The 24,791-nt window shown below is 33.1% G+C and overlaps 3 protein-coding genes and 1 long non-coding RNA gene across 5 annotated transcripts in view; 1 reads left to right on the top strand and 3 right to left on the bottom strand.

The window, feature by feature from the left end:
- LOC139528505 (mutS protein homolog 4-like) overlaps window positions 1-24,791 on the bottom strand; it is a 63,417-nt gene that overhangs the window by 32,900 nt on the left and 5,726 nt on the right. For both annotated transcript variants that reach the window (XM_071324522.1, XM_071324523.1), the window contains exons 4-9: window positions 24,201-24,466; window positions 20,089-20,237; window positions 17,794-17,917; window positions 17,495-17,561; window positions 16,619-16,740; window positions 237-380 (exon numbers count right to left, since the gene is read on the bottom strand). In XM_071324522.1, the coding sequence (XP_071180623.1) occupies window positions 237-380; window positions 16,619-16,740; window positions 17,495-17,561; window positions 17,794-17,917; window positions 20,089-20,237; window positions 24,201-24,466 (872 nt within the window). The remainder of the gene's footprint in view (window positions 1-236; window positions 381-16,618; window positions 16,741-17,494; window positions 17,562-17,793; window positions 17,918-20,088; window positions 20,238-24,200; window positions 24,467-24,791) is intronic.
- LOC139528507 (tripartite motif-containing protein 2-like) lies at window positions 2,111-6,823 on the top strand. Its single transcript, XM_071324526.1, has 2 exons — window positions 2,111-2,223; window positions 5,426-6,823. Exons 1-2 carry the CDS (start codon window positions 2,164-2,166, stop codon window positions 6,242-6,244), a joined length of 879 nt encoding a protein of 292 aa, XP_071180627.1. The 5' UTR covers window positions 2,111-2,163; the 3' UTR covers window positions 6,245-6,823.
- Window positions 7,852-10,933, bottom strand: LOC139528508 (uncharacterized). The gene is made up of 2 exons (XR_011665607.1): window positions 10,439-10,933; window positions 7,852-9,999 (listed from the first exon to the last, which is right to left on the bottom strand). It is a non-coding gene; the product is annotated as an uncharacterized lncRNA (long non-coding RNA).
- On the bottom strand, window positions 21,461-23,417 carry LOC139528971 (piggyBac transposable element-derived protein 4-like). Its single transcript, XM_071325216.1, has one exon. The coding sequence runs from the start codon at window positions 23,129-23,131 to the stop codon at window positions 21,461-21,463; it is 1,671 nt and encodes a 556-aa protein (XP_071181317.1). The 5' UTR covers window positions 23,132-23,417.

Genomic DNA, 24,791 nt, shown 5'->3' with positions numbered 1-24,791 from the left:
AGTAGTGTTTTTTTTTATCCACCATCCACATTATAGCATTTATGATTTTATAACTTTCTATCAGTATGGGTTTTGCTCATTAATGAAGGCTGTAAAAAGAGCTATATATATTAGCTAACAAAAAAGTCATTTTGCCTTTGCTTGAGGGTTGTCTCATACTGGGAATTAGTCATACCACATCTTCTTGATTTTATATTATAAGAACAAAACGTATAAATTATATTATGTTATCTAACCTGAAGGTGGTTGTAGTATATTGGCTCTGAGTAGTCTATTCCCTCCAGCAGTCTTTGTATGATTCAGTACTCCATACAACGTGTGGTCAGACTTAGGATCTCGGGCATTCTGTAACAGCTCAAGATTTTTCACAGTTGTAGCATCTGAAACAAATATGTATTGCCTTAAATTAAAATATAAAGTATAAAAAGCTTCTGTTTCTTTCAAAAAAAAACTGTTATCACAGAGATATGTTTCGCCTTTTTGTAATTTTGATTATGCAAATGTTGAAATCAAAATAGCAATACTTTAAAATCTTACACAAGTTATGCAAATATTCAAAGTCAATGAACCATGACTGAGTTACATGGCTAAACAATCTCCATGTAAATGAGATGTGCCAATGCTAATACAACAGCATAACAAATACCATTGACTTATTATAAGTTGTTCCCAAACCTAAATACAAACATTAACTTGTAAACTATGTAAAAGTTTCAAAGTCAATGAACCATGAAGAGGGAGTGGGGCTATACAATCTCCATGGAAACAATACTTGCAAATGCCAATAAATTTGCATACCAAATATCATTGACTTACCATAAGAAGTTCATCTTAAACTGATCTAATAACAAACTAATACATGTAAACTAAGATAAGTTTCAGTCATTAGACTGTGACTGAGGGGCAAGGCCAAATATTTTCCATGGAAATGAGATGTGCCATTATGCTTACACAACTGAATACTAATTAGCATTGGCCTACCACTAATGCTTCCCCTTCAACTGACCTAATCACAAACTAATACATTATAACTTAGACAATTTTTCAAAATCAATAGACCATGACTAAGGGGGCGGAGCCAAATTATCTCCATGGAAATGAGATATGCCAATGCTTATACAACTGCATACCAAATATCATTGACCTACTACTTGTGGTTCACCATAAACTGACCTAATCACAAACTAATACATGTAAAATAAGCAAAAGTTTCGAAGTCAATAGACCATGACTGAATGGGCAGGGCCAAATAATCTCCATGAAAATGAGATGTGCCAATGCTTATACAACTGCATACCAAATATGATTTACCTTCCACTTGTGGTTCACCATAAACTAGACTTAATCACAAACAAATACATTGTTGACGCTGTCGCCGACGCCGGAAACAGCATACCTATGTCTCGCTTTTTTACTCTGTCAAGGCGAGACAAAAAGCACCTTACCATTCATCCATTTTTTAAAGGATACAACAACTAAGTAATGTAAACCAACTTATTTTCATGGATACTTTATTTTGCGTTTTACCCTTTCTAGACCACTTCGCGTCTATTTAATTTTGCTATTTACTTGATGAAGTTTTTAAAATAAGGAATGATCCAAGTTTTATAAATTCGTGACAATTTAAATTTCACGTTATTTTTAAGTTTATATTTTTATGAACATGTGTACTAAGATTCAAGTTGATGATGAAACAACTTCATTATAATCTACATGAGGCAATTAAAATTAGAGAACAGAAACAAATTTTGGAAGTACAGAAGGACATACATACGGACAAGGGTGACACTTTATGCCCCTAATAGCAGGGGGCATAAAATACAATGAAAATGCATAAGTGAACAATTTGATTACTTTTGGTTAAATCAGGAACAAATATATTGTTCCCAGGTTAAATCACTGAATCAATGGGTATTCATTTATTTAAATTAAATATAAACTTTTTTTTTTTAAATGAGAAAATATTAATTTATTTGCAAAGAAAGAATCAAATGCAGACCAATTTCATTAAGGCAAATAAAGAATCTATACAAATTTAAACCTGTCTATAAACATTGATAAAGGGTAAATATAGATAGATCGATATATTAAATAGTTCATTGAATATTGGAAGACATTTAAATGTGTACTGTTTACCTGGATCAGGTATAAATAGGACCAGGAATGTCAACATATGTTGAAAAAAGTAATTATAATGCTGGAGAAAATTTATCAAAACAAAAGGTATGCATATTTGAAATAACACAACTTTCCCATTTTATTTTGACTATGTAATTAGATTCACTGAATGATTTAGAAGACTTAGATTTTTTACAGAACTGCAGGATTTTGAGTTGTTTCTTTTGTTTAATTTTCGAAAAAAATTCATTACCACACCATGAATGAGTTTTAGGATCAAAGTGTGATTGCACCTAGATTAAGGAACTTTTCTTTTATATAAAAAAATATGTTTCACTCAAGAGTTCTACTGACCCTGTGCTTTACCCCAGTCACATGAATTTCTAGCAATAAATGATTAAAATTGGTTTAAAAAAATATAACAAATACTGTATTGTACTATATTATTTTTATGCCCCATTTATGGGCATTATGTTTTCTGGTCTGTGCGTCCTTCCGTCCGTCCGTTCGTCCCACTTCAGGTTAAAGTTTTTGGTCGAGGTAGTTTTTGATGAAGTTGAAGTCCAATCAATTTGAAACTTAGTAAACATGTTTTTGTATTGTTATGAGTTACAATTTATGACAAAAATAAGCAAAGACCCATCGAAACAACATCTGATAAACAAATTTAATAATACTTTTAGATATTTGGATGATATTTTGGCTCTCAATAATGACGACTTCAGAATGTATATTAATGAAATTTATCCTGTTGAACTTACTTTAAATAAAGCTAATACTAACAATGACCACTGCCCTTTTCTCGATCTTGATATATATATCACTAATGGAAAGCTGAATACTAAATTTATGATAAAAGGGATGATTTTTCATTTCCTATCGTTAATTATCCGTTTTTAGATGGTGACGTTCCCTTGTCACCATCTTACGGTGTTTATATATCTCAACTTGTACGATTCGCTTGTGTATGTAACAATGTTTTAGATTTTAACGAGAGAAATTTATGTATTACTGAAAAATTATTACACCAGGGTTTTCGATATCACAAACTAGTCAAAACATTTACTAAATTTTATCATCGGTATAAAGACATCATTCGTAAATATAGCTCAACATGCAGACTTCTAATACGTTCAGGTATTTCACATCCAATTTTTTATGGAAATATTCTTTATAAAGCACAAAGGTGTCAGTATTCACCTCAGAAACTTACAAAACCTTTGAATAGACTTATTAAGAAAGGATATAATTACGATACTGTTGTCAAGTCATTAAAGATTGCATATTTTGGCGTTAATATTCAGTCACTGATAAGGTCTTTGCATCGGAACTAAACACATTTATTCTAAAAACAGTTATTGGCATGACACGGGTTATGTTCTTCTCATATATGTTATGATAGTATGATACTAAACCCCTAACGGGAAGGATTGTGCCTGATGTTCATATGATGAAATCATAATCTTTCAGTCAGTTTAATTGAAGTCTGGAGCTGGCATGTCAGTTAACTGCTAGTAGTCTGTTGTTATTTACCGTATGTATTATTGTCATTTTGTTTATTTTCTTTGGTTACATCTTCTGACATCAGACTCGGACTTCTCTTGAACTGAATTTTAATGTGCGTATTGTTATGCGTTTACTTTTCTACATTGGTTAGAGGTATAGGGGGAGGGTTGAGATCTCACAAACATGTTTAACCCCGCCGCATTTTTGTGCCTGTCCCAAGTCAGGAGCCTCTGGCCTTTGTTAGTCTTGTATTATTTTAATTTAGTTTCTTGTGTACAATTTGGAAATTAGTATGGCGTTCATTATCACTGGACTAGTATATATTTGTTTAGGGGCCAGCTGAGGGACGCCTCCGGGTGTGGGAATTTCTCGCTAAATTGAAGACCTGTTGGTGACCCTCTGCTGTTGTTTTTTATTTGGTCGGGTTGTTGTCTCTTTGACACATTCCCCATTTCCATTCTCAATTTTATCCCTATGATATGATCTTTCTAATTTTAATGCCAAATTAGAGATTTTATCCCATTTTCATGGTCCACTGAACATAGAAAATGATAGTGCAGATGGGGCATCCGTGTACTTGGGACACATTCTTGTTTTTACTTTATTCTAATCATTTATTGCTAGCTAGTTTAATTTAGGTGAAAAAGTGTTGTGTTGGCTACCAAAAAAAATCCAAATGGTTTAATGGTAAAATTACCAATTCAACACTGTCAATAGATCTTTGAATGTTGTTTTTGTTGGTATTAATATTAATTTTGTTATCAGTAAATTAAAAGCAAACTATATATTATTGTTATATACATATGCACTTTCAATTATCGATCTACAATCTGTCTACTCCTGTATCTTGGCATTGCACAAGGTCATGTTTTTCTCTGACTGTTAATGACGTCTTTACACTAAATCCATTGGATGTTGGATGTGTACTGATTTTGATAATTTAGTCTTAGATGCATGATTTCTTATATTAGTTGTTATTGGCTTTGAACTAGCTGTCAGTAACTGTGAGTACTCTTAGATCTGAACTTAGTGTCATTGTGATGTACAAGTACCCAGTCACGTCCACATGTTTTTGTTATATGTATTTCTATTTGTATCCATCTGATGAGTTTTTCAACTGATTTTTATAGTTCGTTCTTATGTTGTACTATTACACCACTGTCCCAAGTTAGGGGGAGGGTTGGGATCCTGCTAACATGTTTAACCTCGCCACATTCTGTATGTATGTGCCTGTCCCAAATCAGGAGCCTGTATTCAGTGGTTGTCGTTTGTTGCTGTGTTACATATTTGTTTTTAGTTCATTTTTTTGTACATTAATCAGACCGTTAGTTTTCTCGTTTGAATTGTTTTACATTTGTGATTTCAGGGCCTTTTATAGCTGACTATAAAGTATGGGCTTTTCTCATTGTTGAAGGCCATACGGTGACCTATAGCTGTTAATTTCTGTGTCATTTGGTCTCTTGTGGAGAGTTGTCTCATTGGCAATCATACCACATCTTCTTTTTTATAATGGTCTAAAAATAATAAGAAAAAAACTTGTCCAGGGAGCTATCTCTTGATTATGAAGAACCTATTGTCCAAGCTTTGTGAAATACAAAAAATGGTGACAAATTCATCCATGGTCTAAAAACATTTAAATCCAGGAGGTACAGTATCTTAATGTTAGTGCAAAAGGGGGGAATTAATTCTATCAGTAAAATATGAGGGGGTGGGGAGGGGAGTATTTTTCTACATGCCATCTCTTATTTTTAGACACTTTAGTGCAAGCTTGCTAAAAAACTTATATTCTGTATATGTTCAGGTCATGGCATCCAGTAAACCTACACTGTGTGAACCTTGCAGAGAAGGAAAAGTAAACAACATGACAATCAATATTGAGACAAAGATAAAGATCAACGTGATGAAGAAACCTATCAGTGACATGATATGTCTGATGGATGGAAGAATTCTAGTAGTGGAATGGTATGGTAAAGTCTACCAACTTACTTCTAATGGCAAACTTGACAAACAGTTAAAAATACCTGGTGAAGCCTCAAATGTCACACAGATCAATCAGGACACTATTGCCATAAATTATCCTAGTGAGAAAGTTATTAAGATCTTCAATATGAAAAATAAAAGAGTAACCAAAGTTATCAAATTAGACAGTCCATGCTGGGGTTTATCTTTCTCTAATAATTCTCTTGCTGTAAGTTTGTTTACTGGTGAAATCCGTATAATAGACTTGGAAGGAAATATACTAAGGTCAATAGTAAAAGGGTGTGACTCAACTCGTGATTTCCTTGTTTACTGTAATGACAGAGTAATATACAGTGACCGTTATGGCAAAGCAGTATACTGTATCAATGCATCAGGTCAACAGATCTGGCAATATACACAGGATTTAGAAGGGCCAAAAGGACTTTGTACAGATAATTATGGTAATATTATTGTTGCAGACTATGAATCTGATAGAATAATAGTAATATCTAAAGATGGACAGAATAGTAAAGTACTGATTAACAAAGAAGATGGACTGGAGAATCCTCATCGTATTTGTTTTAATCGTAATGCGTCTTCATGTTTTACTTGCCATTCCTGGGGATCATACTTGGCAGAATTTGATATTACTTATGGATAAATTATACATTGAAGAATCTTGATAATTCTTGTCTTTTATACTACAAAAGAGAGACTGAAGATGCCTGACAACACCACAGCAAAAAAAACAAAAAACACCCAAAAGACAAACAAGTCTACAAAACAAAACACAGAAAACCAAAACCTAGCAAAACAACCCCACCAAAAACTGGGTTGATATCAGGTGTTCTGGAAGAGCTACAAGATCCTTCTCCACATGTGACATTTGTCATGTTACTGAGAAAAGACTTGGATAACCCTATCATATTATTGTTATTATAAGTCATCAAGTGCTTGGTGAGAAGAACATATTTGTGGATAATCAACTTTTAAGAAATATTCTAAAATATATCTATATAATTACTGTTTTTAAGACAAGTGTAAGTTCAGTTAATTCAGGTTCAAGTTCAATAACGATATTTTATTTATTTTTTAACGAGACCAGGTGAGGTATCAATATTTGATGTATTAAACTTTATATGTCTTTCCAAATGTACTGATTTCAATTAAAAAAATCAATGTATAAAATCATGATAATGCATGTTAATTTATTGTTCATGAATGTAGAGACTAAATTTTGGATTCATTCTCTTTAGTCCCCAGCATTGATAATATGAAAATATGTGAGTTTGAATTAAATAAAAAGGAGGTGAGGGGTAAACTTCAATGAGACAGCAACCCAAGAACAGTTGTTCATCAACACAGACGAGTCCCTGTACAATTTTCAAACAATAATCAAGCATGACCACCAACTTCATGTTACAAGATTTAAACCTCAAGTGTAGACAAGTTATAAAAATTGCCAAAAGTTATAAAGGTAAAGATGACTATTTCCAGACCCTTGATATATATTAAACATGATAAACAAGAGGCTCTCACGAGCCTGAATCACTCACCTGTAATTTTTTGCTTAAATCTTTTATAAATGATTATTTTTGCCTTTCAATAGATATATCAATGAATGGCTTAAAAATGCCATTTAAATGTTCTTTGTATCTGTCATATTTTCTTCAAAAGCAAAAAAATGCATTTTACCCCTATGTTTCATTTTGGCCATAGTGGCTATATATATATATATATGTTTTTTGACGTACAAGGAAATAAAAAACAAAATTTATACTAGATACTCTGAAACTCATTCAGCCCAAGTTTGGCTGAATTTGATTCTGCAGTTTCAAAGGAGAAGTTTTTTAAAGTAAGCAAACTAGATGAACAAATTGTGAAAAGTTGTCTTTAAAGGGCAATAACTCCTTAAGGGGTCAATTGACAGTTTTGGTCATATAAACTTATTTGTAAACATTTTTGCTGTATACAGTTTATCTTTATCTATAATAATATTCAAGATAATAACCGTAAACTGCAAAATTTCCTTAAAATCATCAATTCAGGGGCAATAACCTAATCAAAGCGCGAAAGCGCTGTAAAGGCAGTTAATTACAGGTTGTATGTATTTCTAGTCCAGTTATATCATTATCTTCCATAGAACAGAGGTGGTTTGTAGTATTTCAGATTTAGAGTTCTCTTGTACCTAGTTCACCTATATCTATAGTCTACTGTTTACAGTATATTTTCTGTACCTCGCCATGAAATGCATTTTTTAAGACATAAGAACTTTTCCTTTTTAATGTAAATAAAACTATTTTTAATTATTGATTATATACACATATTCAATTACTCCTATCCTATGAAAAATAATTCACAAAGATTGACTAGTCTCCGTTCTGTGTGTATTGCTAGAACATCAAGTAACATAATGGTTAATGTACATAGTAACATGTCAACTCTTTTGAAGACAGAACTTTTTTTAAATTCTCCCTCCAAGCAAAATTATGTTTCAGTATAAACATGATAAAGTTATCTACCTGTATTAATGACCTAGAGACTCTCATGAGCCTGTGTCGCTCACCTTGGACGGTCTATGTGCATATTAAACAACGGACACATATAAAATGACAAAATTGTGTTTTTGATGATGGGGATGTGTTTGTAGATCTTTCTTTACTGAACATTCTTGGTGCTACAATTATCTCCATCTATAATAAATATGGCCCAGTATTTACAGTTGAAAATATTTTTTAAAAATTAACAAAAAATACAAAAATTTATGAAAATTGTTAAAAATTGACTATAAAGGGCAATAACTCTTTAAGGGGTCAACTTAAAATTTTGGTCATATTGACTTATTTGTAGATCTTACTTTGCAGAACATTATTGCTGTTTACAGTTTATCTCTATCTATAATAATATTTAAGATAATAACCAAACTCTGCAAAATTTCCTTCAAATTACTAATTTGGGGGCAGCAATCCATCAACGGGTTGTCAGATTTGTCTGAAAATTCCTGGGCAGATAGATCTTCACTGAAGAGACAATTTCACCCTATGTCAGATTTGCTCTAAATGATTTGGTTTCAGAGTTATAAGCCAAAATCTACATTTTACCTGTATGTTCTATTTTTGGCCATAGTGGCCATCTCAGTTGGTTGACCGGGTCTAACCACACATTTTTTAAATTAGATACCGCAATGATGATTTTGGCTAAGTTTGGTTAAATTTGGCACAGTAGTTTCAGAGAAGATTTTTTGTAAAAGTTTATGGACGACGAAATCAAGTGATGAGTCAGGTCAGGTGAGCTAAAAAGGAGTTTTTAATCAAGGTAACAATGACATCTGGTGGCCATAAAAGCTGTCTCATTAGCATTTTAACCACTTCCCATATTTGCTTTTAAGACAATAGAAGAAAATTATTCAATGCAAAAACAAAACTTGCTTGTAAATATGAAATTCTCTTTACAGTATGAGTTTTTCTCATTGTTGGAGATTGTACAGTAGTACAGTCCTGTAACTGCTTATACCCATTTCTTATCCCCTTTAGTTTGATAAACTCACAGAATATCATATATTTACATTGTGCCACATCTCCTTATTTTTATATGCATTACAATAACATGAACAATTGTAATTCAAATCTATATATCAAAGCAAAATGAATTTCACTACTTTCATTCATGCATCCTTTGGAAAAATATAAGTTCTAAAATGACACAATATATGTTTATTTATATAAAAATAATATTTAGTTTTCGACTCTTAACAGGTATAAACAAGAATGTGTCCCTAGTACACGAATGCCCCACTCGCACGATCATTTTCCATGTTCAGTGGACCGTGACATTGGGATAAAAACTCTAATTTGGCATTAAAATTAAAAAGATCATATCATAGGGAACATGTGTACCAAGTTTGAAGTCGATTGGACTTCAACTTCATCAAAAACTACCTTGACCATAAACTTTAACCTGAAGAGGGACAGACGGACGGACGAACTGACGAACGGACGAACAGACGAACGGACGCACAGACCAGAAAACATAATGCCCCCTACTATCGTAGGTGGGGCATAAAAATGCACAGCTGTGTCATGATTTGTGAAATCTGTGCTGAAAACATAGGCATTTATGGTGTTTGAGTAATTCCATCTGTGAAGCTCAACATTAGCTCGTCAGTTGGTGGTGGACAGTTATAAATCTTTCCTGCAGGATGAATGTACATCTGTTCAGGAAAACCAATTTCACAAATCAAAACTTTCCTCTAGATTTCTCCTACAATATTCATCCAGTTTAGTTCTTTTGGTTTAACGGGACACCGTCCTGATTTTTAATTTTGTAAACCATTCAGTCTCTTGCTTACAAATGGTGCATGAAAATAGGATGGGAATGCATGGCAGTAGACAAGTCTCTATAAAGTGGGTATGTGCCCTGAAAAAAGTTTTATAACATTAGCTTTTTTGAAACTTGTGAAAGACTTGTGCAACACACATACCTAAATAACTATAACATAGGTGAAGAGCATCATTCATGTCCATGTTTTGTTCCTGTTTACATTGTCATTGATATTTTTCAAGAAAGCCCGAGACATAGCTCATGAATTCTTGTCATTACAACCGAAATTTACATAATTACTGCTAAAATAATTATCAGTATAATATATCTCTTGTAGAAAAACCATACAATTGTAGTATTAACCAAAAAATGTCAAACAGATGATATTGAATCGTAATCCCAAAAGTTATGACGTCTTGAATTCACCCCCTTTTTATTCTAAAACGATAATTGCGGTTGCAAACAGACTTTGGTTTACTTGCATGGCGATTATATAAATAACAGTATATATTTCTTAAAGAAAATAAAGTTTTACCATGAATAGTTTCCTGAACGTAGTCGTTTTCAGTCAAATGTGCCTTGCAAACAACAGCTGATTGATATGGGTTCTATGATTGCATCGCACATGACAATCTACGTTTGAGCCATGGCGTTGATCCAACTTTTCCTTCTTATTAAGTCATTTAGAAATGCAAGTCCTCCTCTTAAATGACACTCAGGTACACAACAACAAGGACTAGGCATCGTTAATTGTGTGATTGTTTTGCAGTGCAAAAACGGAAGTTAAGGACGGAACTGACTGGTCTCACTAATAAGAGACAAGAAGAATTTTAGAGACAAACAGCGACAAGAAGTTTAATTTAGTGACGAAGCGACAATAACTAACAAGGGACAAGCGAATCGAAATTCTCTCACGAGGCTATTCTCATTTGATGTGATAGGGTGAAGCTACACCTATCAAATATGTCCCTATGAAAAAGAAGAATTTCACTGTTAGAAAGGAAATGATATTGCATGGTTTTGATTCAATAAATTCTTCAAAAAGGAAATTGATTTTTTTTGTTTTGATGGCCAATTTTTAGCGTGTGCATAAAATATATTTTTTTTTTATATCTAATAAAAACTAATCTCTTTCTTCTTAATAAAAACATATTTTTATCTATCAATGGACAGTAATATAAAAAATGTTTTATAACTGCCCCTATAATAAAAAATAATGCATGTTTTTTTTTAATATCTATGGGGAATAAGTTGTTGCAATGACATTTTTTTTATTTATGTATAGTCGCTATATAGTCTTCTTGACGCTTCTTCTCGCTAAATTAATTATATTGTCGCTTCTTATCGCTATTTTAATTTTATTGTCGCTTCTTATCACTTTTAGACGCTTCTTGTCTTTAATTAGTGGAACCCTATTCAGGAACGATAATTTCATATTTTACATAACTGAGACCTAAATAACTATAACGTCATACGGCTTCACGTACAGAAATACTTTAAATTGTATATTATGCAATATAATTCACGGTCAGTCGACTTTTAATTATAATATCATGTTATATTAACGAGTGAAATGATTTTAAAATATCTTTAGATCGCAAATAGTACTCGAAATTGAACGGACCTCTTTCCACACAGAATTCGAATAATGATAGTTTGTAATCAGATTGACTCCTTATAATGCAAAAGACACATTAATAAACAGATTTTTAAAAAGAACAATACACACTGATCGTTTCTTTATTTCCCAATGTAAATGAAAGGAACAAAAACCAACACATACCACAAAAAGTAGAGGAGAAATTTAAACATTTCCGGATCTATTTCTTGCAAAATGACCCCCAGCAAAGATTTGCGTAAGGAAAGATGAACCTCATGACTTGAAAGTCAGGCCTTAAAGCACTGCCTTTAAAAATCAGATACCTGATTTGGCTGATAATTTCAGGGCAGGTAGACCTTGACCTAATGAATACTTTATCTTCTTGTCTGATTTCCTCTAAATGCTTTAGTTTTTGAGATATAAGCTAACCAGGTGCTCCCCAGGGTGCAGCTTTATACGACCGCAGAGGTCAAACCCTGAACAGTTGGGGCAAGTATGGACAAAACATTCAAGCGTGATACAGCTCTGAATTTGGATTGTGATCAAATTTTTGACATTACATGTTTTTTTTTACACTAAACAAATGTCAAGATTTTACAAATCAATTAAAGATTTCTTCTTCAAACTTTTTAAATCTAAAATTAAATAGTTGACACAGCATAGGTTTCTGACACAGAATGAACTTAAAAGGTTTTTTTTTGCCTTTGAGCAATTCACTATGCTGTTGAATATTAATCCTCTCAAAAAAATGTTTGAAGAAATTTTCTTTTTATTTATGAAATCTGAAATGAGAAAAATTTAAACCCCCCCCCCTTTTTTTCACATCCCCGTTTCCCTTTTTCCAAAACTGATATCAATTCAAATTTCTAATGGAGTTTGCAACAATAACTACTCTTTTAAATACATCATAAAATATAAAAATGTAAAATAAAGTGCTTGTTATCACTGAATGGTAAAGATTGGTTGGTAGTAAAAGTGAATATACATTGTTTATTGTATAAAACAATAAAAAAAAACTTCATCAGCAACATTTTAAATTGGCAAATTTCCAATGAAGTTATTTACATAAAGTTATTGGCAAATAAAAATAGAAAATGACATCATAGTCATGTCTGGCAAATGTCCAACATACATTATCTTAAAACATTTTAGATAAGATAAGGAAAAAAAGCTTCATCAGCAACATTTTATATTGGCAAATTTCCAATGAAGTTATTTACATAAAGTTATTTGCAAATAAAAATAGAAAATGACATCATAGTCATGTCTGGCAAATTTCCAACATATATTTTCAACTGCTATTCTATACAAAGAAAGATAACTCCAATTGAAAATTAATTGCTATTGCACAATATTGTGCAATTAGATATTTCTTGCTATTGTGCAATACTGTGCAATTGAAAATTTCTTGCTATTGCACAATACTTGATATGGAATCCTGATTTGGACCAACTTGAAAACTGGGCCCATAATCAAAAATCAAAGTACATATTTAGATAAAGCATATCAAATAAGCCCAAGAATTTAATTTTTGTTAAAATCAAACTTAGTTTAATTTTGGACCCTTTGGACCTTAATGTAGACCAATTTGAAAACTGGACCAAAAATTAAGAATCTACATACACAGTTAGATTTGGCATATCAAAGAACCCATTTATTCAATTTTTGATGAAATCAAACAAAGTTTAATTTTGGACCCCCATTTGGACCAACTTGAAAACTAGGCCAATAATTAAAAATCTAAGTACATTTTTAAATTCAGCATATCAAAGAACCCCAAGGATTCAATTTTTGATAAAATCAAACTAAAGTTTAATTTTGGACCCTTTGGACCTTAATGTAGACCAATTTGAAAACGGGACCAAAAATTAAGAATCTACATACATAGTTAGATTCGGCATATCAAAGAACCCCAATTATTCAATTTTTGATGAAATCACACAAAGTTCAATTTTGGACCCTTTGGGCCCCTTATTCCTAAACTGTTAGGACCAAAACTCCCAAAATCAAACCGAACCTTCCTTTCATGGTCATAAACCTTGTGTTTAAATTTCATAGATTTCTATTTACTTATACTAAAGTTATGGTGCAAAAACCAAGAATAATGCTTATTTGGGCCCTTTTTTGGCCCTTAATTCCTAAACTGTTGGAACCAAAACTCCCAAAATCAATCCCAACCTTCCTTTTGTGGTCATAAACCTTGTGTCAAAATTTCATAGATTTCTATTCACTTAAACTAAAGTTATAGTGCGAAAACCAAGAAAATGCTTATTTGGGCCCTTTTTGGCCCCTAATTCCTAAAATGTTGGGACCAAAACTCCCAAAATCAATCCCAACCTTCCTTTTGTGGTCATAAACCTTGTGTTAAAATTTCATTGATTTCTATTCACTTTTACTAAAGTTAGAGTGCGAAAACTAAAAGTATTCGGACGACGACGACGACGCAGACGACGACGCCAACGTGATAGCAATATACGACCAAAAAATTAAAATTTTTGCGGTCGTATAAAAACTGCATTTTACCCTATGTTCTATTTTTAGCCATGGTGTCCATGTTTTCTGAGGAAACAGAAAATAAAACACAAACTTTATTCTAGATAACCTAAGAATCATTCAGCTTAAGTTTGGTTTAATTTGATTCAGTAATTTCAGAGGAGAAGATTTTTTTAAATTAGAAAACATGATAAACAAATTGTGTAAAATTGTCCATAAAGGGTCAATTGACAATTTTGGTCTTATATAACTTATTTGTAGATCTAACTTTGCTGAACTTTTGGTGTTTTCAGTTTATCTTTATCTATAATAATATTCAAGATAATAACCAAAAACTGCAAAATTTCCTTAAAATTACCAATTTAGTGGTAGCAACCCAGTGTTCCAGCTAGGATTTCAAAAGGGCAGGGTGCCAATCCTGAAAAAGGGCATTTAACGTGTGATATGATTATATGAAAAGGGCATGTTTTAATAAAGATATTAGTCAAACATTGTCTTTATTCATTGAATCACTGGTTATATATATACAAGTACAACATGATTAGATATAGGAAGATGTGGTGTGAGTGCCAATGAGACAACTCTCCATCCAAATAACAATTTATAAAAGTAACCATTATAGGTCAATGTACGGCCTTCAACACGGAGCCTTGGCTCACACTGAACAACAAGCTATAAAGGGCCCCAAATTACTAGTGTCAAACCATTCAAATGATTAGCCCAGATAAAACTCGATTTGTCTACTTTTTATGTTGAAAAAACTTGTCAACCACCTTGTCACACAAGTTTTCAAGGCATTGCTTGTCACAGTTTAGCTTTATATGCAGTATGTTTTGCAGGGTTTCCTGCTTCATTCTGTTTCTATAGTCATACAAGTTATACCTGGGAAAGACCCTTTCTGTCTCTGCTGTGCTTAATGGTAATACAGCAGCTGTGCTCAGTAAATGCACAATGTTAGGATATAGCTGGTGAAAATTTGTATTAGAAATAAAGAATACAGAAAAAGATGACCAAGGCACCCTACCCACACTGCTACAAACACCCTTTAAATTTTCCCATAATTCAAAAGACCTAAACATGTAAATTCTAAATCCAGAAGTATGTAGACATATCTTAAGTAGGTAACTCAATGCTAGGAAAAAAACATGAGTTATCTTTCTTTATTCGGGTGTGCTCCTTCTTTGGAGGATTATACACAGTACATAGAAGAAGTAAATAGGATCAACAATGCTAAAAATAATTACGGAAAACAAGTTGATTATGGTTTTCCACATTCTGTCAATTACATATTCTCCATGAAACTAAGGTTAACATTGCAAATTGTGTTGTCGTATAAACATTTCTTCATGCCGACTGACCGATTCTATTTGAATGAATAAATGTTGATGATCATTAATGACCAATCCGATACATGGATTACCTGTAACAACAGATTATGACACCGGCAGTTGTAACCGTTGATTAGCTTGGGGTCGTAAACAAAGTCATAAACTTGTCGAAAGGTAAAATTTCGTATTAATGGCGGATCATAACAAAACGAACAAAATAAAATACAATCTATCTTTAAAAAGGCAGGGCGCCCTGGAAACTGCAAAAAGGGCACAGGGCGGCATTAGGAAAAGGGCGGGGGAACCGCCCTGTGAAAATGGCCTAGCTGGAACACTGCCAACCCAACAATGAGTTAGATTAATCTGAAAATTTCAAACCTGATAAAACTTGACCTAAATTAAATGAACATTTTAACCCCATGTCACATTTCCTCTAAATGCTTTAGTTTTTGAGATATAAGCCAAAAACTGTATTTTACCCCTATGTTCTATTTTTAGCCATGGCGGCCATGTTCTTTGACGAAACAGAAAATAAAACACAAACTTTATTCTAGATACCCTAAGGATCATTCAGCTTAAGTTTAGTTGGAATTGGTTCAGTAGTTTCAGAGGAGAAGATGTTTGAAATAGTTTACACTGGACAGACAACGACGACGACGGACGACTACGGACGCCAAGTGATGGCAAAAGCTCACATTTCCTTTGTAACAAATTTTAGCTCAGATATATGCATCATTGACAACTTCTGAAATTTTTACTGAAATAGCTTTCTTCACAAGTCAAGTTTTACATCAGTTTGTAACTTTAAATTCTGAGCATATACTATCTTAAAGTAAATTGCTAGACATTTGCAGGGTTAGAATATGAATGTTCATCTCAATGAACTATGTCATTTGTTCTCTCAAAAGTTGTGATGAGGTCTGGAACATATATGGGTACGTAGCTTTCAATTACAACTGAGTCCCATTAGGGTTTGATTGCATTTCATGCAATTTTTACCCCGAAAACAAAAGCTGTACATTAAAACCTATGAAAACACTGCTTTGGGTCACATTGGTAATTCTTGTGGAAAAATGGGTATGCCCACAATCCCAAAAATCAAATAAGTTTTTGCTTTGTTCCAAAATACCATCATTAGTAAACTATAAATATATAGTAATTTGGAAAATCATAATGTCTTAAACCAGATACCAACAAACCCACACCATAATATGACTGCTTTAAACTTTCCAAAAATTGAAATGTGTTCCCGACATCCCATTTTCATTTAATAACAATAAATATTTTAAATTACCTATCATTGTGGTGTTTTCACTGCCTTTAAACACAATCTTCATAGATCTTGGTGCAAATACAATATTCTGTATGAATTCTACATACTTCACCAGGGCTGCTGCTGCTGCCAGACAATAGTATCTACAAATAAAATTAACGGTACCAATTTTCTTGCACCAGATGCGCATTTCGACAATACATGTCTCTTCAGTGATGCTCGTGGCCAAAATATTTGAAATCCAAAGCTTATATAAAAGATGAAGAGCTATAATACAAAAGGTCCAAAAAGTATAGCCAAATCCGTGAAAGGAATCAGAGCTTTGCATGAGGGAGATACATTCCTTAATTTATAATAATTTCTAATATTTTGTAACAGCAATTTTTAATAACACAAAAAATCCGTATTTCATGCCAGTACCGAAGTACTGGCTACTGGGCTGGTGATACCCTCGGGGACTAATAGTTCACCAGCAGAGGCATCGACCCAGTGGTAGTAATAAAAGTAATGGTACCAATTTTCTTGCACCAGATGCATAGACATTTCTAAATTTGCAGTTTTGTATGGTAAAACAAATCACCAATGAAACAGAACTAACCTGATGAGGTAATAATTCAAGTAATAATACATATAACATCAATATGATTTAGAAGAGTTTACATACTAAAATGCCTCGCTTGGTTAACTGTTTATGGCATAATTTTAAAAACTGAAAATTAACCTTGAAAATGGGTCAAGGTTAGATGAATCCTGCCAGACAGACATGCATACCTTAAAATCATTCCATACACAAAACACTGTTGATCTTATATTTATGGTATCTGAGATGCAGAAAAAATTAAATAACTTAACCAGTGAACCATAAAAACATTTTATTTCATCAATCTATATACATACTTGGAAGTGACTTCCATTTCCACTGTACTAAACTCTGGTACACACAGCTGTTTCACATACTGTATTCCTACAAGTACAAACACACCTGTCTACAGTGAATCTTTATTATACAAACAAACCTGTCTACAGTGAACTTTATTATACAAACAAAACTCAAGTCTCTATTTTGGCACCATATTTTTTTTAACTAAAACCAATTGGTGGTCTTTGGCTGTTTTCTGCTTTTTGGTCATGTTGTCTCCCTTTGACAAATTTTCTTTTTCCATTCTCAATTTTAAATATTTTACTGCAAATATTACCTCTTGCTTCATTAAAGTATTTCCTTTGAACAGCTGACAGACTTGTGTTGACAAACTGGTCGTTGACAAGAGTAAACAGTTTGGTCATATTACCACTTTCACATGCTGTGTTAGGCATAATTATCTAAAACAGAGAAAAAAATTCTTTTATGGTGACTTGAATAACACCGGTATCAGTCAGATTACAATTCTACCTTGACAGGTAAGTTTGTATTTAGCCTATAAAATACTTATTTAGCCTTGAGAATTGAAAGGTCAGTTTATCCCATTCATACAATAGAAGTTTACCTATAAGGGTCAGAATGGGGTTTACAGAATAGAGAATAAATGTAATAGCAACAAAAAATAGAGAATAGAGAAAATGAACAACAAAATAAAGAGTAGAGAATAATGTGGTGCAAAAGTATAAAGAATAAATGTGCAAAATAAAAAGGAAACTTAGGTAACTGTAATGCAATACCGATAATATAATGATCAATGTGCATAATTGATAAATAATCTTGTAACAGAAAGACTATATAGTAAAATCATTTTCATGAGAATTTGCTTTACAGAATGAGAGTTATTTTTAAGGCTATTAAAAGAAAAATGCCCTAAAAATTTAAAGAATACAGATATTAAAAAACCCATGCAGGGCCTCATGTCATTTACATTGTCAAAATATAGGACACATCTAGTCAAACTGGTTTTAAACTAGACATCTAGTCAAACTGGTTTGGTATAACTGACTGTTTCTTGCCCTAAATGTCTATTTCACAGTGACCTTATGTGTCTGTGCTAAGAGTTCATTGTACTGTCAAATTCATTGATTTTCTGTTGGGACATGACCTATATTGTAAACATGCAAAATAGTGTCTTGAGATTTCAACTGATATTAGTATAATAAATTAAAATTTGGAATATTATATCCTGGTTGATGATGGTTTTTTTTGGGACCAAGTGGTTTCTTCATTCTTGTTCACATTATGATTATTTTAACCTTCAACATTGTTCAATGCACATTTAAAGATAGAAATATTTCAGCTCTCATTTAAAATATTTTGCAACTTTATAATAATCTGTCAGATTTGGTGTAAACAAAAAACAAGACCCTGCAAGCATAGTCTATTTCTATAACAGTCAAGCAGATAGTTTTTTTTTTTTATATCTGAAAAAAAAAACTACCATGTAAAGAAATATGCAATTAAAAGGCCTAAAATAACCCCTAAATTCAACATTAACAGATTTTTAACAACTAAATCAAGATGCACAAAGTTTTAAGTATTGGTCAGAATATAGGGTTCTTTTGTACTTTAACAATATCACAATAACAATAAAGTGACCTAAATTTTGGACAAGGTAAATGGCATGACGCCAAATTTATCAACTCTATTGTATGAATGGGAAACTGACCTTTCAATTCTCAAGGCTAAATAAGTATTTTATAGGCTAAATACAAACTTACCTGTCAAGGTAGAATTGTAACCTGACTGATACCGGTGTTATTCAAGTCACCATAATAGAATAAAAATATTTCAGAAATTAAAAAAGATAAATGCATTATTCTTTCGGCTATAGTTCAATGAGACAAAGATGTATGCAAAATTTAACAAAATCTGTGACAAAGCCAATTTACTGTTACTTGACCAAAATATGTGACAAAGCCAATTTACTGTTACTTGACCTTAAATGTTTTTGCAGTGTTAACAAATTAAAAACCAATAGAGCAAATCTCACATAGATATCCTGACAGAGACATTATGCATTAAATCAGAAACCTAAAGGCTTAAGTATTTACCACATGACATGGATATTATTCATGAAGTAAAATAACTTACAGCCAAACCTCCAAACAGAAATGACGGTACTCATTTGGAGGTAAAATGCTTATCTGACACAATCATTTAAAGATAAAATTCAAAATTTTGCAGATATTTAAAAAATTAATATTTATCAGCGAGAGATGTTGAACCTGTAAATTCAAGAGTACATAAGATAATCCTTTGTTTATGGTGGGTTTTGCTAAGTGATTAATCATGTCTTCTAGGTAGTGATTTGAAGACTGTTATTTGTACTTTTGTTGTTTTTTTCTTTTAACAGTGGTGTTATCTAGTTGTCTTTCACTTGTGGTTACAACTTCAAGATGTCTTTTTTTACATTTACACAGGTTTTCAATAAGGCAGTTTTCACCACACTATTTCATTTCAAAATTATCATCAAAACAACAGTTTATCATATTGCTTTAATTCAACATTATCAAAAAACAAAACAAAATAATTGTAAGCATGTTAGAGTCCCTAATATTCTAATACTAACCTCAACAGGAAGAAGTATCTGTAGTTTGGTGATAGTTTTGACATACGTTGGTGTGTCTGAAAACTGGGACAATGTTAGGAGAGGACTTTTCAAATTGATACTAGCCATGCCTATCTCTCCTCTGGCAAGCCCTCTTCCTTCTACTACAGCTGTGTGAGAAAAATAGTAATTTGCAATGTATTTTCAACTTAAATATGCATGGACTATGAAAAATATTTATATAATTATGTTTGTTTGCTTATTGGATTTGAATGTGTTGAATATAAAGCTGAAATGCATGAACTTTTTAAGACAATTTAAGATATTTGCTTCTCTTGTTTCAGTAATTTATCTACTATTTATTCATAACAGTCATTGTTGAAAGCCATAAAGAGTATTTCCTTTGTACTGTTGTTAATTTCTGTGTCATTTGTTCTCTTGTGTTTCATTGGCTATCATACCACATCTACCTTTTCATATTTAAAACTAGAGGCTCTAAAGAGCCTGTGTCTCTCACCTTGGTCTATGTGCATATTACACATAGGACACAGATGGATTCATGACAAAATTGTGTTTTGCTGATGGTGATGTGTTTGTAAATCTTACTTTACTGAACATTTTTTGTACTTAAAATTTTCTCTATCTATAATAAACTTGGCCCTTTAGATACAGAGGAAAATATTTTGTAACAAGAATGTGTCCATAGTACACGGATGCCCCACTCGCACTATCATTTTCTATGTTCAGTGGACCGTGAAATTGGGGTCAAAACTATAATTTGGAATTATAATTAGAAAGATCATATCATAGCAAATGCATAGGGAACATGTGTACTAAGTTTCAAGTTGATTGGACTTCAACTTCTTCAAAAACTACCTTGACCAAAAACTTTAACCTGAAGCGAACGGAGGCACAGACCAGAAAACATAATGCCCCTCTACTATCGTAGGTGGGGCATAAAAATTGTTAAAAATTTACCAAATTAGTGAAAATTGTTAAAAATTTACTATAATGGGCAATAACTCCTTAACTTCTTATCTACCACAGGCGATTATACAGTTCACTACTACACACAGTTGATTAGTTAGCTACTGCAGCTGTTTTGTAGGTTAACTACCAGAGATAATTTGCAGTGAGAAAAATTCTACAGCGGTGTAATCAGTACTCTAATTAAATATGAAATTATTCAGCAATTACTGTATAGAAATTAAAAATAAAAAATGCATTTTACTCACAATTGTTTGAATTTTCATATTCCTGATTTTAATCCAGTTATGTACACTAATTAATCCAATAAAATATGTTGAAACACAAAATTTTGTTATAATTATATATAATTTCCTAAAAATTCCAATATATATTCCTATTTATTTACATGAATAATGCCACAGCTTCACTTCAACAGTTCCTCGTGGTACTTAAAAAAACAGTCATTCTTTATACACAGTTTGACGTTACATTGTTTGCATCCTATTGATACTTCATGTCGTTTGTTTTGTTTAAGGCATTGTTTGCATCTGCCTGGTTTTTCAAACTGAAATGGCCAGTGTGCCAGTCCACAGTTTCCAGTCACTGGTGGAGCTTTTCTCTTCCTTACACCTCTGAACTGCCCTATCATCTGCTGGGCCAATGCTTTTCTGAACTCAAGTTGTGATAACTTAGTTTCTTTATTTGTCCTGGAAACTTTCCTATGATTTGCCGATTCCTGCATACAAATCAGGGCATTTACAGTGGCAAGATCAAAACAAAACCAGAACAAATACTTGTACCATTTCCTGGCTTTTCTGCAAGTTGAGTACTGCATCCTTTTCTGATCAGCCAAGTCAACTCCAAACATGTATTTGTTGTAATACTCAGACACAGCTGGAGCAGGGACATCTTGCACTGTGCCATCTTTTTTTCTCCTTCGTACCGTTCTTACTAGAGTTGGATCACAGTTTGTACTGAGATACGTAACTACTTTTTTATCTTTCCAGGCAGTAGCCACAAGATTCCCCTTTTGCATGGTTAGTGTCTCTCCTCTTTCCTTTAGCTTTGCCCCCTTGATGGCTTCAGGCATTCCACGGCGATTGATTCTTACCGTGCCAGCACAATATATTCTGTCTTGCAAAAGTTGATCGAACAACTCTGGACTTGAAAAAAAATTGTCCATGTATATTACATGATATTTGCCAACCAGATTTCTGGACAAGTCTTTAATTACCCTTGAACCCAGACCTTCCTCAACTTGAACACCAGCTACACGTCCTGTATAAACTTGGAACTCATGCACATATCCATTGTGCGGGGAGGCACGTTCCCAAACTTTGATTCCAAATTTTGTGGGTTTTGCTGGTAGGTATTGTTTGAAAGACAGTCGACCCTTGAAAGCAATCATGCCCTCATCAATGGATTGCTCTTTATGTGGCCTATAGTTTTCTAAGCATGTTGTTGTTAACGTATCCAATACAGGTCTAATATGGCAAAGTTTGTCATGCCCTGGTTGTCCTCTCGGAGGATTGTTGGCAGTGTCTTTCATGTGGAAATATCTTGAGATTCTTTCAAATCTTGTTCTTGTCATGATTGTTGGGATACTAGGAATCTCAAAGGGCCATTGTTTTTTCCATGCCAAAGCATAATTAGGAACTCCTAATACTGAAAAAATTACATGGATACCCAAAAAAGCCATCATCTCAACTGCAGTTGTTTCAACCCACACTTTGTCAGGTTTTGTTAATATGCTTTTACGTGCATATGAATTCGTTTCTTCCACTAATTTTTCAACAAGTGAAAAAGGAAAGAATTTGTGGAAGAAATCTATAGCTTTCTTCTCCTTTTCCAAATTAAATGCTGCCCCAAACGGTTGCGAAAACTCCGTGACTGGGGGTTTATACAAATTATTTGTCCAAATATCATTATCTAACTCCGGTTCCTCGTCCTCAGACGACTCGCTTTCTAAATCTGACAAACTAATATCGCTGCCGACACTTCCAATTTCACTTTCGTCAATATCTGACTGCGAAAAACCCTCAAATTCTTCATCTTCATCGTCGGATTCGAAGAATGAAGCCCAATCATCCGCCATTGTTTCAATCGCATTACGCGAGCAAAAACACGTGTAAAAAACAATGTATTTTAACTGAATTTGATTGGTTCATTTCGGGATTCCCCAGAAGTATTGTCCAATCTAAAGGGTTTTAACAGTGGTATATTTTACGGGAATATCCGTCACCGCGACTGCGCATGTGGTTGTTTACAGCGGATATATCAGTCACTGCGAATACACAGGTGAACTGGCAAGCGGATTTATCAGTCACTACGAACTAAACAGTGTTAAATACCGCGTATATATCCGTCAGTGGTAGATAAAGAGTTAAGGGGTCAACTGACCTTTTTGGTCATGTGACTTATTTTTAGATCTTACTTTTCTGAACATTATTGCTGTTTACAGTTTATATCTATCTATAATAGTATTCAAGATAATAATCAAAAATGGTAAAATGTCTTTAAAAATTACAAATTGGGGGCAGCAACCCAACGACCAGTTGTCCAATTCATCTGAAAATTTCAGGACAGATAGATCTAGACTTGATAAACAATTTTACCCCATGTCAGATTTGCTCTAAATGCTTTGGTTTCAGAATTATAAGCCAAAATCTACATTTTACCCCTATGTTCTATTTTTAGCCATGGCGGCCATCTTGGATGGTTGGCCGTGTCACCGGACACATTTTTTAAACTACATACCCTTGTGATGATTGTGGCCAAGTTTGGTTAAATTTGGCCCAGTAGTTTCAGAGGAGAAGATTTTTGTAAAAGTTAATGACGACAGACGACGCCAAGTGATGGGAAAAGCTCACTTGGTGCTTTGGGCCAGGTGAGCTAAAAAGTCATTGTTTTGAAACAGAGGAGAAAAATCCTTACTGATCAATGACAATTGTATCACATGTTCTTCAGGTGATTTTTTTTGTAATAAATATATTTCTTAACTTTGAAGTACTTCTGTGATAAGTTTTATCATTTTAATGTTTTATTCAATGTAAAAATGTACTGCAGTGATCATCCAAACAATAAACATTTGAAGTATATTTTGGATCAGTATTATCTTTTCATTGGAAGAGGCAATGTAAAAATATACAAGACCATGTGCCTACCAACAATAACTGATGAGTTGACATCCATTGGTGTTGTACTGGAGTATGGTGTCTTCCTCTTACTGCCAGGGGTTGTAATAGAGGTACTGCCTCTCCGACCTGGTGTGTACGATGAAGTACTTCTCCTCCCTGGGGTGTATGATGTGGAGCTCCCTCTACCAGGTGTGTATGACATGGAACTCCCATGACTGGGAGTGAAGGATGAAGAGCTTCTTTGTCCAGGAGTATACAAGTTTGAGTTCCCTCGACCAGTGGTGTATGAAGAACTGAAATCAAAGCATAAAACTCTGAGCCTTGTTGAATACTAAAAATGGCAATTTTTTTTTAGAACTATCAAGAAAATCCCAAGATCTTATTTTGTGATTTCAAGGACACAAAAACTGATAGCATGCTGACACATAAGTTATTGATTTAAGATTAAAACAAACAGTATATATACCGGTAACATAAAAATAATTCTTCACATCACCAAACAAAAAGCAAATGATTTAGTTATACTCCAGCAGAATAAAATAAGATCTGTTAGTATATATATCTATATGAGCAAGGGGTGGGCCAGCATTTTTCAGAAACATGTTTTAAATATCATAA

This window comes from Mytilus edulis, chromosome 6, assembly GCF_963676685.1.
Source record: "Mytilus edulis chromosome 6, xbMytEdul2.2, whole genome shotgun sequence".
Taxonomy (NCBI): Eukaryota; Metazoa; Mollusca; class Bivalvia; order Mytilida; family Mytilidae; genus Mytilus; species Mytilus edulis.
Note: the sequence above shows the minus strand (reverse complement) of the source record. Positions and strands in the feature narration are given on the sequence as shown.